Raw genomic sequence first — 15,392 nt, 5'->3', positions numbered from 1 at the left:
TATACCATATGCAAAAATTAACTCAAAATGGATCAAAGACATAAATATAAGAGCTAAAACTATAAAACTCTTAGACGAAGACATAGGGGAAGACCTTCATATAGTGATTTTGGCAGTGATTTCTTGGATTTGACACCAGGCAACTAAAGAAAAAATAATTAAATTGAATTTCATCACAGTTAAAACATTGGATGCATCAAAGGACACTATCACAAGAATGAAAAGGCAACCTATAGAATGAGAGAAAATATTTGCCAATCATATATCTGATAAAGGATTAATATCCAGAATATATAAGAACTCCTATAACTCAATGACAAAAAAACAAAACCCGGTTCAGAAATTGACAAAGGACATGAATAGACATTTCTCTAAAGAAGATACACAAATATCCAATAAGCAAGTAAAAAGATGCTCACCATCATTAGTCATTAGGGAAATATAGATCAAAACCACAATGAGATACCACTTCACACCCATTAGGATTTTTTTTTTTTTTTTAATGGGAAATAGCAAGTGTTTGCCAGGATGTGGAGAAACTGTAATCTGTGTGTATTGCCAGTGGGAACATAAAGTAGTATAACCATTGTGGAAAATAGTTTAGCGGTTTCTCAAAAAGTTAAACATAGAATTACAATAAGGTCCCCAGATCCCCTCCTAGAAAGCAGGGATTTAAGCAAATACTTGTGCACCAGTGTTCACAGCAGCATTATTCACAATAGCCAAAAGGTGGAAACAATCCAAATGTCCATCAACATATGAACAGATAAACAAAATGTGATGTGTATATATATTTATATATACATATATATACACAATGGAATATTATTCAGTCATAAAGAAGAATGAAATTCTGACACATGCTACAACATGGATGAACCTTGAAAGCATTATGCTAAATAAAATTAATCAGGCACAAAGGGACAAACATTATATGATTCCACTTATTTGAGGTACCTAGAATAGTCAAATACAGAAACTAGAATAGAGTTTGCCAAGGGCAGAAGGGTTGATAGAGAGTTATTATTTAATGGGTACAGATTCTGTTTGGGATAATGACAAAGTTCTGGAAATAGGGATGATGGTTATACAACATTGTGAATATACTTAATGTCATTGGATTGTATACTTAAAAGTGGTTAAAATGGTAAATTTTAGTTATATATATTTTACCATAGTAAAAAAAATAAAACCCTGAGCAACAAAAAATTAAAGTACCTAGGAGTGATCAAGCAGTGTATAATATGTAAGACCTTGACAGAGAAAGTTTTTAAGTTTTGTTGAATGACATTATTTTGTTGTGTTTCCAAATAAATAGAAATATACTGTGTTCTCAAGATTGAGGATTATAAAAATGCCAGCTTCTCCTCAAATAATATCTGTAAATTCAATGCCATTCCAATCAAAATCTTAAGTTTTTTTTCTGCAGTTGAGAAGCTGATTCTAAAATTTATATGGGAAATCAAAGGGCCTCAGAATAGCAAAGACAGTTTTATTTTAAGACAATTTTTTAAAATAAAAACTCAGTGGAGAGAATTTACATCACTGGGTATCAACAGTGATTATAGAGCCACTGTAATTAATTAAGTGTAGTACTGGCCCAGGGAAAAGCAGACAGACCATTGGGATGGAACAAAGAGCCCAGAAATAGACTCACATCTAAAGGAAACTTAGAGCAGAGGAGTCATTAAAAATCTGTTAACAAATGCAAAAAGTAAAAGATATACTGACCAAATTCTTTGCTGATAACCCAACAAAATTTTTAGTAAATGATATTAATATCACAAAAATATTGGCTACTTGGAAAGTATGAAACACCCTCCTAACTCTTTCATCAAAAAAAAAAAAAAAACTCTTAGCAGTGAAGGAAAGCATTTCACTCTACAACTATACTCTGAAGCTCCTGAACTCAGAAAAATACATTGCATGAAATGCATTTATTATTCAAGAAGGGATAAAGGAACTTATACTTAGAAATTCAAAAAGTAAAAAATAAAAGAAATTTGAGAGTAGGTAATAATAAAGCTAAAATTCATGAAATAGATTTTAAAGATAATAAATCTAAAAGCAGGTTCTTGTTTAAAAAAATTAAAATTCTAGCCTGATTAGAGAGCAAAAATGTAAGTGTCAGGGATGAAGAAGGAACCAACCATAGATGTGGAAGAGAGTTTTTTTTTTTTAGATAAGATAACACACATGTAACCCTGTAGAAACTTGAAACAACTGATCCCCCTCCCAAATTTTTTGAAATAACCAAGGAATTTGGGGAGAGCATTAAAAAATAAGGAAGGGGGCTTCCCTGGTGGTGCAGTGGTTGAGAGTCCGCCTGCCGATGCAGGGGACATGGGTTTGTGCCCCGGTCCGGGAAGATCCCACATGCTGCGGAGTGGCTGGGCCCGTGAGCCATGGCCGCTGAGCGTGCGCGTCCAGAGCCTGTGCTCCGCAACGGGAGAGGCCACAACAGTGAGAGACCCGTGTACCGCAAAAAAAAAAAAAAAAGGGAAGGAAACCCAGAACCTAAAAAGAAAAGACAAATTTGATCATTTTAAGATTTTAATCTGGAGAAATTTACGGTATACTGTCAATAAATGAGTGTTATATTGTGGAATATATTTGCATATGACTGATAAAGGATTAATAGCAACAGTAAACAGAACTCTTATTAACTCTTGAGAAAAAGAGAACCTAATAGAAAAAAAAACTAACTCAAGGATATGAATAGGCAAATCACAGAAGATATCCAGCTGGCCAGTAAACACATGAAAAGATGTTCAGCACCTCCCTGGCCACAGAAACGCAAATTAAAGTAACAATAGATGATCACTTACTTTGTTTGTTTATTATTATTTTTTTGGCTGCACTGTGCAGCATGCAGGATCTTAGTTCCCCAAACAGGGGTCAAACCCTCACCCCCTGCATTGGGAGCATGGAGTCTTAACCACTGGACCACCAGGGAATTCCCAAGATAATCACTTTTAAACCATCAGAGTGACAGAAAGTAAAATGAGTGGTAAAACATACAGCTGATAGAGACGCTGAAAAAACAGTACTCTCATACATTAAACATAGAAATGTGAATTACATGTTAGTGCCTTTTTAAAGAAAGCAATATAGTAATATCTATTATACAGTAATTTAAAATGTTTCATCCTTCAGCCTAAAAAGTTAAACTCTTGGTGCATTTTTTTTTTTTAATTTGACGGTGCCAGGTCTTAGCAGCACGCAGGGATCTTTGTTGCCGTGTGCAGAATCTTTGTTGCAGCTCATGGGATCTTTAGTTGCAGCATGCGGGCTCTTTTAGTTGCTGCATGTGGGAATCTAGTTCCCTGACCAGGGGCCAAACCCTGACCCCCTGCATTGGGAGCGTGGAGTCTTAACCACTGGACCCATGGTGAGTCCCATTGGCACACTTTTTTTTTTAGAAATTAAAACACAAGTACCTTGGGATATATATATACAAAGATGTTTGTTGTAACATTATTTATAGTGGACAAAATATCCAAACTGGAAACATGTTGAAACAGTCAGGGAATGATTAAGTTCTGGTATGTGCACATGTGGACTATTACGCAGCCTTTAAAAATAGAACCGTCTCTGTTGACTTTAGAGATTTACATAATTTTCTGTTAGGAAGGCTAGATGCAGAGAAGTGTATGTACTATAAATATTCTTATGGAATAAACAGTGCCCTAAACCTTGACCCTATCTATGTGTGCATGTGTGGTTATAAATGATTCTGTGAACATGAAAGAATATATATCAGGTTGTTGATGTTAATTACCTTGGAAAAAGAGTAAGCCCCCCCTCCAAAAATAGATATATTTTTTATTTTGCCCATGTTGAAACAGAATTGTTAAACAGTTCCAGTTATATAAAATTGTATGTGCTTATGGGTATACATGCATAAAGAAATGAAAGTAGGACCACTGGCTTCCTCAACACCAGAGGGCACTATTCACATTGCAGTCTGTATAAATGGTGACCCCTGGAGTTGTGCAGTATAGCAGCCCTGCATGAAAGGGCACGATTGTCTCAGGGTGTAATTTATGTAATCATAAAAATAAAGATCTTTTTACTGTAGTGAATAGGAAATACGTGTTTTTCCCATAGTAACATTTTACCATTAGTGACAACCAGTCTACTGAACCAAAAAGAACCTGGATCCGGTTGTGGGAAACCTGAGTTTTGAGTTTGAACTAAGTAGCCTGATCTTACTGAGCCTCACTTTTCTCATATGGTAAATGAAGATCTTACTCTCAGCCCTGTCTACCTCTTAGAGCTGTTGGAATGATCAAATGAGATAACGGCTATAAAAACACTCTCTTTAATAAATTAGCATTTAAACATAAGGATTATTATTCCTTAAACTAGATGGTGAGCCTCTTAGAATAGGAGCTGCAGTTAATTCACCTAATAGTCTTGCTCTGTAAATACTTGTTGAATGATTGAGTCCCTAAGGACTAGTTATTTATATGTAAGGTGACTGGGTTTTTTCAAGCTAAAAAAAGCGCTAGAAGTGCTTTGCTAATAAATATTACAGAGACTTACAGTGTATTCCTGCTACTTAGAAGTATGAAGCTTGGAAAATACATCTTGGATTTTCGTTATCAGATCGATGAGGTCCTGAGACAGGAAGACAAAGCAGAAGCTATGTCTGGCCATATTGATCAGTTTCTGATAGCCACGTTCATGCAGCTGAGACTCATCTACAACACACACATGGCAGATGAGAAACTGGAGAAGGATGAAATCATCAAGTTGTATAGCTGTATCATCGGCAACATGATTTCGGTAAGGACACCTCCGCAGATCATGAGCTTCCCTTCAGTCTCTCATCCCACCCAGGTTCTCAGGCCTGAGTTGGTTCAGATGTTCCAGTGAAACGTGTCATGTGTGGAATTTTACATGTAAGCCATTGGCTACTTCCACTGGATGTTGGGCAACACTCCAGCTTACCTTATTGTTAGGATACTTACAGACTACCTGAAATTCTGCCAGTTTCTTCATCAGTCATGGTTGGGCCTTAGCTGGCTTTTCACACATGACTGCTCACATTAAAAATACTTTGATAACAGGAAGGAAGCACACCAATTAATTTTGGCTATTCTTGGCGGTTTGGGAGAGTGTAGTGATTTTTATTTTTTCCTAATACTCTGAATTTTTATAAATACAATACAATTATTTATTAGAATATGCCACCCATGTTTATCTTCCTTGATCTGTATATTGAGCTTCATGCCTCTCTAACACAATTATGATTGGATAGCTGTTTCAGATAGAAAGCCTCGCCCGAGAGGCCTCCACTGGAGTTCTGAAAGACCTGATGCATGGCCTCATCACCTTAATGCTGGATTCTCGAATTGAAGATCTGGAGGAAGGGCAACAGGTGATCCGCTCTGTGAACCTCTTGGTGGTGAAAGTTCTGGAGAAGTCAGACCAGACCAACATCCTGAGGTATATCTGTACTCTGAGCATTAGAGCCTGGAACACCCTCTCTTTTGTCTACCCATAGAAACCAGGAGGCACTTAGATCAGTTGTAAGCTTAGGTTTGCCTGATAAGTTGATTTATTACTCTTCTCTTCCTCAAGAGAAGGTATTCCTATCTGAGACAGCAGTTAAAGCTAGTTAAGAACTCAGTAAACCAGCCAGTATTATGAGTATTCTAGAGTAGGACTGTGGAGCTTGTCAGTTACCTTCTCTTCTGTGTACATTTCATGTACATTTCTTTCTTTCTTAGCTACCAGTGACAATGAAAAATAGTGACAAGCTTTACCATTTACCAAGTGGTAACTTACAAAGCTTAAATGATGTTTATTTTCTTAATGACTGTCAAGTAATCAAAGACAATTCCTGATCCATGAGCTCTCAATTTCTCAGATAGATAAAGAATTCTTACATGTGGCTTTCTTTTTTTTCTTTTTTTTATTTTTTATACAGCAAGTTCTTACTAGTTATCTGTTTTATACATATTAGTGTATATATGTCAATCCCAATCTCCCAATTCATACCACCACCACCACCCTCCGACCACTTTCCCCCCTTGGTGTCCTTATGTTTGTTCTCTACATCTGTGTCTCAATTTCTGCCCTGCAAACCAGTTCATCTGTACCATTTTTCTAGATTGCACATATATGTGTTAATATACGATAATTGTTTTTCTCTTTCTGACTTACTTCACTCTGTATGACAGTCTCTGGGTCCATCCACGTCTCTTACAAATGACCCAATTTCGTTCCTTTTTAATGGCTGAGTGATATTCCATTGTATATATGTACCACATCTTCTTTATCCATTTGTCTGTCGATGGGCATTTAGGTTGCTTCCATGATCTGGCTATTGTAATTTACACTTGGCTTTCAATTACTGATTTTAATTGGAAAGCAGGTTTGAAACTTATTAATGCTGTTGTTGGGTTTGTTTTCTAGCGCCCTACTTGTTTTGCTCCAAGACAGCCTGCTAGCAACAGCCAGTTCTCCCAAATTCTCAGAGCTTGTTATGAAGGTGAAGTTGAAATAATTTGATCTCTTTCTTTCAAAGTGTGGGGAAAGAGGAGTTGGAACTAACTCAAATCAGTCAAGGCACACCTATAAAATATATTTGCTCTCCATTTTTCCCTTCCTCCAATTTATACCCCTAGCTCAGGCCTAAAAAATTCCTGGCCTCAAACAGTGAAAAGGAAGAGCTATTTTGTAAATATCTCACCAGTTCTCCTAGAATCAAAAGGCAAGAAGTTTGATGAGACAAATTTCATTTCTTTTGGGGGAAAAGATATGTATAGATTTATAATATTTTGGTCTATTTTTGGAAGACTGCAAGTGAACATATCTGTAACATTATAATAGTTATTATACTGTAATAGTGTAAAGTATTTTGTCTCCTTGGGTTAGATTTGATTAGGTAATATGAACTACTCTACTCTCAGGTACCAAACAAACCCAAGACAGAATTTCCACATTTTCTCATCGTTTAGGGCCCCATCTCTAGGGAGTGGGAAGGAGGAATGGAGATGGTCAGGTAGATGGCTTGTCACACGTTAGCCAGTGACATGGTTGAAGTATATAAAACGGTTCGTGTTTAGCAGCTGAACTTGAAAGATGAGGTGCCACATTCATATCCCTGACCATCTTTTAGAAGTGATCCCAGAGCTTAGGGGAAATGAATGGTGACAGAGATTATCCTCATTCTTCAGTGACTCCTTCTAACTTTTTAAAATAGTGTCTCTGGAGAATGGTTCGACTACTGCCTGATACCATCAACAGCATTAATCTGGACAGAATTCTTCTGGATATACACATTTTCATGAAGGTCTTCCCCAAAGAGAAACTAAAGCAATGCAAAAGTGAATTTCCCATAAGGACCTTAAAAACGCTGCTGCACACTTTATGCAAATTAAAAGGGCCCAAGGTGAGTGAGAACAGCAACCATTCCCAAGGAAACTTGAGAGAACGTCACAGATACGGCATCGCTGCCACTGAATGTGCACGTTTCTTCCTCAGATCCTAGACCACCTAACGATGATTGACAACAAGAATGAGTCAGAGTTGGAGGCCCACCTCTGCCGGATGATGAAGCACAGTATGGACCAGACCGGGAGCAAGTCTGATAAGGAAACAGAAAAGGGAGCATCTCGAATCGTGAGTGTCCTGTCTTGAAAGACTGAGGAATGTGATCTTGTCAAAGGGATAAGCCACCGGAGCCTTTCTTTCTCAGGGCCTAAGATGAAGGCTCAGGGATTGGTCCAATCACCTTGACGTTTTCAAATATAAACTATAAGCTTGGGCTTTTTGTTCCTAAGAAAGGTTTCTGTGTCTGTGTCTAAGGTACTGGTCCCTAGATAAATCCACTCTGAGCTCTAATTAGCAGGGACTTTCCTTATCAAGTTTAATTGAAAACCTGAGATTGTTAATGTTTCTGCTGCAGCCCCTGCAGCACTGGTGCTTCTGTTATTTGTAGGAACATACCTGGAAGGTCTGGATTTTGAGATATTTTCAGTTTTTATCCAACCACTGGTTCCTAATTAATAACTCAGGTCTAACCAATCATTCCTTCTTGTGTCTTTAGGATGAAAAATCATCAAAGGCCAAAGTGAATGATTTCTTAGCTGAGATTTTTAAGAAGATTGGCTCTAAAGAGAACACTAAAGAGGTGAGAGGGAAAGGGTTGAGAGGGAAAGGGATCTGCTTTATGGAAAAGAGTCACTAACAGCCATCCCCACCTCTTCCTTTTCCTTGTTAACCAGGGCCTAGCAGAGTTGTATGAATATAAGAAGAAATACTCAGATGCTGACATTGAACCATTTCTGAAAAATTCCTCACAGTTCTTTCAGAGCTATGTTGAGAGAGGCCTTCGGGTGATTGAGATGGAGAGGGAGGGCAAAGGCCGTATTCCCATTTCAACAGGTATGGTTTCCTCTGGTAGCTCCAGGAATAAGCTCAAAATAGCTCCTAGCATCAGCCCCTGGAGGTTTTTGATGGGTTTACATTTATGTCCGTGCACCTCAGTACTTAGTGGTCACCAGTGATGCAGAGATTAGTCAACTCTCAGTCACTTGCCTCGACCCATCGTCAGTGTCTGGCAATGGCAATGTTCTCTACGCGTCAAACAGTTCCTCCCCTGGGCTCCCAGTCCTCTGTGCTCTCTTGCTTTCCTCCTTCCTAGCTGCTATTCCCCCTTGGCCTCTCTGATAGATTCTTCCTCTCCCTGAACTCTTAATGTTGACGTCCCCCTGGATTCCGTCCATGATTATCTCTTCTTTCTTACTCTCATCCCCTTAACTAATCCATCTACTCTCATCACTTTAAATACCATTTCTATGCCAGCAAAGCCCAATTTTGTCCGATGTCCAGCTCAGACCTCCTTCCTGATCTCTGCTGATAGATCGTGCATGACACCTCGCTGGGTTTCTGGTATAGTAGACATCATAAACTCAGTGTGTCAAAGACGGAGCTCCTGATAACCCCCCAAAACCTGCTCCATTTGCATTCTCCTCCATCTCACTGGATGGCAACTTTGTCCTTCTAGTTTGCTCAGACCCCCAACTTTTGAGTATTCTCTTTTCCTCTATCAGGAAATTCTTTTGGCTTTACTTACAAAACACACAGAATCCACCCACACCTCTCATCTCCTTCACTGCCACTGCCCTGGTCTGAACAGCATCTTCTCTTACGTGGATTGCAGCGCTCTCCTGCACCGTCTCCCCACTGCCACTCTCGCCTCCCTGTAGTCACTTCCACATGTAGCATCGAAACAGCGTGCCTCAAACATTTCCAAAGGCTCTCCCTTTCACTCAGCGGAGCAAAAAGCCTTACAAGAAAGGCCTGTGAGGTCTGACATGATGTGGTCCCCTGATACCTCTAGAACTGCCTCTCTCCTCCTCTCTCTGACTTCTGTTCCACTTCAGCCTCACCAGCCCCCTTGCTGTTCCTGGAACGCACCAGGCGTACACCTTCTTAGGGCCTTTGCACTGGCGTTTCTTGTGTGTAGACTGCTGTTCTCCAGGACAGTCTTTGTTTCCTCCACATCTTTGTCACTGCCTTCCTTTTCAATGAAGTGAGGCTTCATTTAAAATTTGCAACCTACCCCTCACCCCCCATAGTACATAACCTCCTCTAACACACCATGTAACATAATGTTTAGTAGATTAATTGTGTGATGTCCGTCTCTGCTAGAATTAAAAATCCACAAGGGTGGGAATTCCATGGCGGTCCAGTGGTTAGGACTCTGTGCTCTCACTGCTGAGGGCCTGGGTTCAATCTCTGGTTGGGGAACTAAGATCCTACAAGCTGTGTGGCAAATCAGTCAGTCAATCCACAAGGGTAAAGATTTTTGTCCGTTTTGTTGCCTGGCACGTGGTGGGCATTCAGTAGGTATTTTGTTTAATATATGAGTGAATGCTTATCCTAATGTTAAGCTGAACTATTACTGTCCCCCCAGTGAAAACGCCTATACTGGAGAGTTACTGCCCAAGGGCCTAGGGGCAAAAGGAAGATCTAGGAGGTACCAGTTATAAAAAATAGCTGTCAAGAGCCTTAAACCAAAAAAAAGGCCCAACTGCTGAAGTTCCCTCATCATGCAGAGGACAGCCCTCACATTGGTCCTGCATTTAGTTCTTTCTGAGTTTGGTGAAGCTCACCTACTCTTACATTCTAAAATTTGTTTGCCTGTGAAACTGTTCCTTTGTGGTTTTCAGATTCCAGTCATGTTCTCTCTCACCATGTGTCTTTCTAAGCTGCAGGGTCAATTGTATTCTCTTACATTGTTTCTTTTTGTTGTTCTTGTTTTTTCTTTGTTTTTTAATATTTTTCTAACATTTATTTATTTATTTATTTGGCTGTGCCGGGTCTTAATTGCGGCACGCAGGATCTTCGATGCCATGTGCAGGATCTTCGTTGCAGCATGTGAGATCTTTAGTTTCGGCATGCATGTGGGATCTAGTTCCCTGACCAGGGATCAAACCCAGGCCCCCTGCATTTGGAGCGTGGAGTCTTAGCCACTGGACCACCAGGGAAGTCCCTTTGTTGTTTGTTTGTTTTTCCAATAGTTGTTGTTTTCAACACCTTAAATTACCCCTCTCCGAGACCTGGAGTCTTTTTTTTTTTTTTGGAGTCTCTTTCTTGAAGCACAGCGAGCAGTGTCCAGTAGCCACATATGGACATCCCATTGTTGAGCTGATCAGGGTAGAGCCTGTTTCTCATTTCCAGAGTCCTTTCTTGTGATGTTCAACATTTGCAACACAAGCGTGTAACCCCACTGGTAACTGAATGCCTTAAAGTGTTCAGTCTTCTCTTATTGCTGCCTTTTGCATTAGTCTTCATTTTTCACCCTCTCAGAGTGTTCTCATCTCTACATTAAAAGATTCCTTTTTCCCTAGAGTAACCTCTTTTACTTTTCAGTTTACCGTTCTTCTTCCCAGTACTTTATCTTTTGACTAATATAATGCCTTTTCATTGATATCAAACTGGATATTTTAAATGCCTGCATTTTGTGACTGTTCCCTCTCAGAAATTTAGAACTGTGATGGATTTTGGTTCGGTTTGGTTTGGTTTGGTTTTGGTTTCCCCTCTGCTGCCAGAATATTGATCTTGGATGCTCCAGTTCCTACCCCTCCTTTGTTGGACACCACAGTTTACCCCTCCTCCTTATGAACAGACAGTAGCCTTGAGCTCCTTGCTGTCCTCCCCAGTTTGAATAAGAGCTTTGCCCTGTGTATCACCTGGTCCAAACCTAGTCTAATTCTTGCAAACATTTAAAGTCCTTAGGGGGACTTCCCTGGTGGCACAGTGGTTCAGAATCCGCCTGCCAGCGCAGGGGGCACGGGTTCGAGCCCTGGTCTGGGAAGATCCCACATGCCGCGGAACAACTAAGCCCATGTGCCACAACTACTGAGCCTGTGCTCTACAGCCCGCGAGCCACAACTACTGAATCCTGTGCACCGCAGCTACTGAGCCCGCATGCTGCAACTACTGAAGCCTGCATGCCTAGAGCCTGTGCTCTGCAACAAGAGAAGCCACTGCAATGAGAAGCACGGGCACTGCAACAAAGAGCAGCCCCCGCTCGCCATAACTAGAGAAAGCCCGCGCGCAGCAACGAAAACCCAACACAGCCCAAAAAAATAAAGATGAAATAGCAATAATTCTTCAAAAAAAAGTAAAATAAAATAAAGTTCTTAGGTTCTTCACTTGGGCACTTACCATATACTCAGGAGTAGCTTAGGCTCTTTGGATTGCCCAGGTCAGCCGTGGGATTATAAGAATACAACCCCTGCATAACTCAGGATGTAGACGGATGGTCCAACTTAACATTCAGTGCCCTTCTCTATCAGTTCTGGAAGTTCTCATTAAGCGTATCTTGTATATTTAAGAGCACCCTTTATCACGAACTCCAGGTAGATTCTTGTGGATTTTTTTAGTCTTCAAGTACAGTGGTGATATTCAAGGGCCAAATTGTTCCCTTTGGTGGGAGGTTAACGAGGGCAGTCGGGGTGGGGGTGTGTATATCTGAATATTCCTTCTATATTTCCTACTTAGGCATCTCCCCCCAGATGGAAGTCACATGTGTGCCCACTCCCACAAGCACAGTGTCCTCCATAGGTAACACAAATGGAGAAGAGGTGGGACCATCTGTCTACCTGGAAAGGCTAAAAATCCTGCGACAGCGATGTGGTCTGGACAATACAAAGGTACTGCTCCTCTCCTTCTGTGTGGGGCAGGGAGGGCGATGACCAACAGGTCGGGGACAGGCTGGCCAGAGGAGCAGCGTTCCCAGCCTCAGTGTATGTTGCTCCAGAGCCACATCCTGACCTGATTGGACAATGTTTCTTCTTCTCTCAACAGCAAGATGACCGACCTCCGTTGACCTCTTTGCTTTCCAAACCAGCAGTTCCTACTGTTGCCTCTTCCACAGACATGCTGCACAGCAAACTCTCGCAGCTCCGGGAGTCACGGGAGCAGCACCAGCATTCAGAGCTGGATTCCAACCAGACTCACTCTTCAGGAACCATGACTACATCCTCCTCCTCCACAGCTAACATTGATGACTTGAAAAAAAGACTGGAGAGAATAAAGAGCAGTCGCAAATGAAGCCGCCCCACTCCCCTGGCACCCTGCAGCTTTAGTTTACTAAACTAGGAGTCCTCATAGTTAAAGTGGCCTTGGCAGGCCTAGTGTACACAAACTGGTTGTATGTATCATACCGTGGACCTGGGGGAGGAGTCGTTGTGGCACAAGTCTTTGCACATCCTCCGCTTCTCTCCGCCAGCATCCTGCCTCTCTAGAAGACTGTCTGTGTCTTAGTTTAGTGTACAGACCTGTAAACAGCTGCCCTTCTCTCAGCTCAGACTAGTTTCCATATCCTTTTTCTTTTATTTTTAATTGCTCATTTGTAAAATTGTCCTAATCTTTCCTAGCTTTTAACTATTAGAAACGCTTTACTAGTTTTCCTTTGAGTTTGTGAGCTCTTCTCCTTGTAGCCCTGAAGGGTCACTGTATTCTATATGAATGCATGGCATGATACAACTAATTTAAGAGTCTTTTATAAATAAAGTTTGCATTAACTATAACTGTGTCCCAAGATGCTCCGTATCTGGGAGTGTTGGGCAGCTCTCCATCACCTGTTCTTGGGACCAGCTGGGTATTCAGCCAGTTAGAGAAAGGTTCATAATTGCTGCTTAAGGAGCGCTACCTTTTCTTGGCTCACAGACTTGGTCCTTTCACTCCTTTGGAATAAGAGGCACTCACCTCTCCTGCTTTCTGCATGCAACTCCTAGGGGAGCAGAGAAATCTCATTCTTCCCTGTTTTGAGATTTTGGTCACGACTTCCATCCCATCATCAATCACCATGGTTCCAAGGAGCTCTTAGGCTCCTACTACTTTTACTGCCCAAGTACATATTGACATTGTGCCCAGGGATTAGCTGGGCTACAGTGGCTGTCACACCACAACTAGATTTGGGGTCGTCTGACTAAAGGAGTACAGAGAGCATAGGGGCTTCCTGCCTGGTTAGCAGAGTCTCTGAATCTAGACTAACAGTTCCTTCACACTCAGTAAAGACTAGAAATAAACAGGATTCACATCTGCAATAACATTCCACAAGACCTCCTTCCACAGTCAGAAAACATTGTCCAAAGGAACTTTTCTACACCACTTCTTTTTACTGAACTGGTGTTAGAAATGAAAGGTTGATGAAAAATTAGTCCTGTATTGATTCTAGTTATAATTTTGAGATGGCTCCTGTGCTGCCTGAGATAAGAAATTAAACCTGCCTCTCTCCCTTTTAATGCACACAGGAAGTAGGCCTCCACCGAAGGGAACACAGAGGAGTTCGTTGCTGTAGAGAAGGAACACATTTAGAAAGAATGGCTGTGCTTGGGTCTGGAATTAGCACAGCTAATTTGAAAAACCAAAGTCCAGCAGTCTTGTGAGAATGTGCGCCCTTGTTTAAAAACCAGATTTTGGGGTATTACAACTAACTTTTAATCCCTTCCCCCTGCTCTGGTTAAAGCTCAGGGCTGTCAAGATCCTGCAAGCTCACTGAGTTCCCAGTTTTACCCTGGTTTCTGGTCAACTAGAACCGAAGAATGAGGACAAGGAACTCAGTCCTAATTTTCTCTTCCCTGATGTACTAAAAAATGGGAATGGAAAAAAAGGGGAGGGAAGGGGGGTGAAGGTTACCTACCTTAAGTCCCTTCCTGCTTTAAGCCATGATATCTAAAGATCTTAGATCCTAGGCCGAGAAGGTGACCACAAGGCACCCGTGCTCCACCCCCTCCAAGCCCAGGGGTGAGACTTCTCAACAGCCCTCCAGACGGTCACCAAGTGATCAGCACCTCACACCAGTGGCAACTCGCTGTCACACATTATCGTAGGCTGTAGTGCCTGCTTCCCCGAGTCATAAATGCACCCAACAGGAAGAGCAATACACCAATGTCAGCCAGTAACTCTGGAGCTACGTGGAAGGGCAACGATGTGTCAGAGCCGTGCTCCATCCCAGACAGTAACCTCTGCCATCAGTAACCCTGAAGAATGTGCTGTGAAAAGGCATCTTGAAAGTTCTGTGACTCCTAAGATTTTGCCCAAACCCTGTAAGAATCCACTTCTACATTTTCTTGTTCCCATTTCTCAGAAAAACAAATTACTCAATTCTGATAACTGCTGTGAGAGTAGAAACTCCAGGAAGCAGCAACTCCAACACTATGCTATTTCAGAGACCAGAGAGGGAAGTGGGAAGTGGCAGAGGAACTTCACCACGCCAGGCAGTAGTGAGAATAAAAGCAGCCGCGACTTAACAGAGAGCTGACCAGGTACCAGGCATTTTGCTAAGTACACATGCAAATGACCTTATTTAATCCTCAAAACCTTATTAGGTAAGTAATGTCATTGTATACATCTTACACGTAAGGGAACTGAGGCTCAGGGAGGTCAAGTGACATAACCATGGTTATCCCCCCCTTCTTTTGGTCATGCTGCGTGGCTTGTGGAATCCTAGTTCCCTGATGAGGGATGGAACCTGGGCCCTGGCATTAGAAGTACGGAGTCCTAACCACTGGACCACCAGGGAGTTCCCGTGATTATCCCTTTTAAGGCTGGAGCCAGAATATGAACCCAGGCAGTCTGGTGCTAGGGCCCCTACTCAGAACTGCTATCCCACAACCCTTGCGAGTGAAGACACTTAAAATACTGAGCCTTTGGGCGGCACAGATCTGATTTTTTTTTTTTTTTTTTTTTTTTGCGGTACACGGGTCTCTCACTGTTGTGGCCTCTCCCGTTGCGGAGCACAGGCTCTGGAAGCGCAGGCTCAGCGGCCATGGCTCACGGGCCCAGCTGCTCCGCGGCATGTGGGATCTTCCCGCACCGGGGCAGGAACCTGTGTCCCCTGCATCGGCAGGCGGACTCTC

General features: G+C 41.7%; 1 protein-coding gene across 2 annotated transcripts in view; it reads left to right on the top strand.

Moving 5' to 3' along the window:
* CKAP5 (cytoskeleton associated protein 5) overlaps window positions 1-13,058 on the top strand; it is a 71,508-nt gene extending 58,450 nt beyond the window's left edge. Inside the window, exons 35-43 of one of the 2 annotated variants that reach the window (XM_065883173.1) lie at window positions 4,612-4,791; window positions 5,267-5,454; window positions 6,427-6,502; window positions 7,217-7,405; window positions 7,498-7,635; window positions 8,063-8,146; window positions 8,241-8,400; window positions 12,028-12,179; window positions 12,334-13,058. In XM_065883173.1, the coding sequence (XP_065739245.1) occupies window positions 4,612-4,791; window positions 5,267-5,454; window positions 6,427-6,502; window positions 7,217-7,405; window positions 7,498-7,635; window positions 8,063-8,146; window positions 8,241-8,400; window positions 12,028-12,179; window positions 12,334-12,579 (1,413 nt within the window). In that variant the 3' untranslated portion in view covers window positions 12,580-13,058. The remainder of the gene's footprint in view (window positions 1-4,611; window positions 4,792-5,266; window positions 5,455-6,426; window positions 6,503-7,216; window positions 7,406-7,497; window positions 7,636-8,062; window positions 8,147-8,240; window positions 8,401-12,027; window positions 12,180-12,333) is intronic. The other variant, XM_065883174.1, reaches the window with a different exon arrangement.
* The last annotated feature ends 2,334 nt before the right edge of the window (window positions 13,059-15,392 follow it).

This window comes from Phocoena phocoena, chromosome 8 (genome assembly GCF_963924675.1).
Source record: "Phocoena phocoena chromosome 8, mPhoPho1.1, whole genome shotgun sequence".
NCBI lineage: Eukaryota > Metazoa > Chordata > Mammalia > Artiodactyla > Phocoenidae > Phocoena > Phocoena phocoena.
Note: the sequence above shows the minus strand (reverse complement) of the source record. Positions and strands in the feature narration are given on the sequence as shown.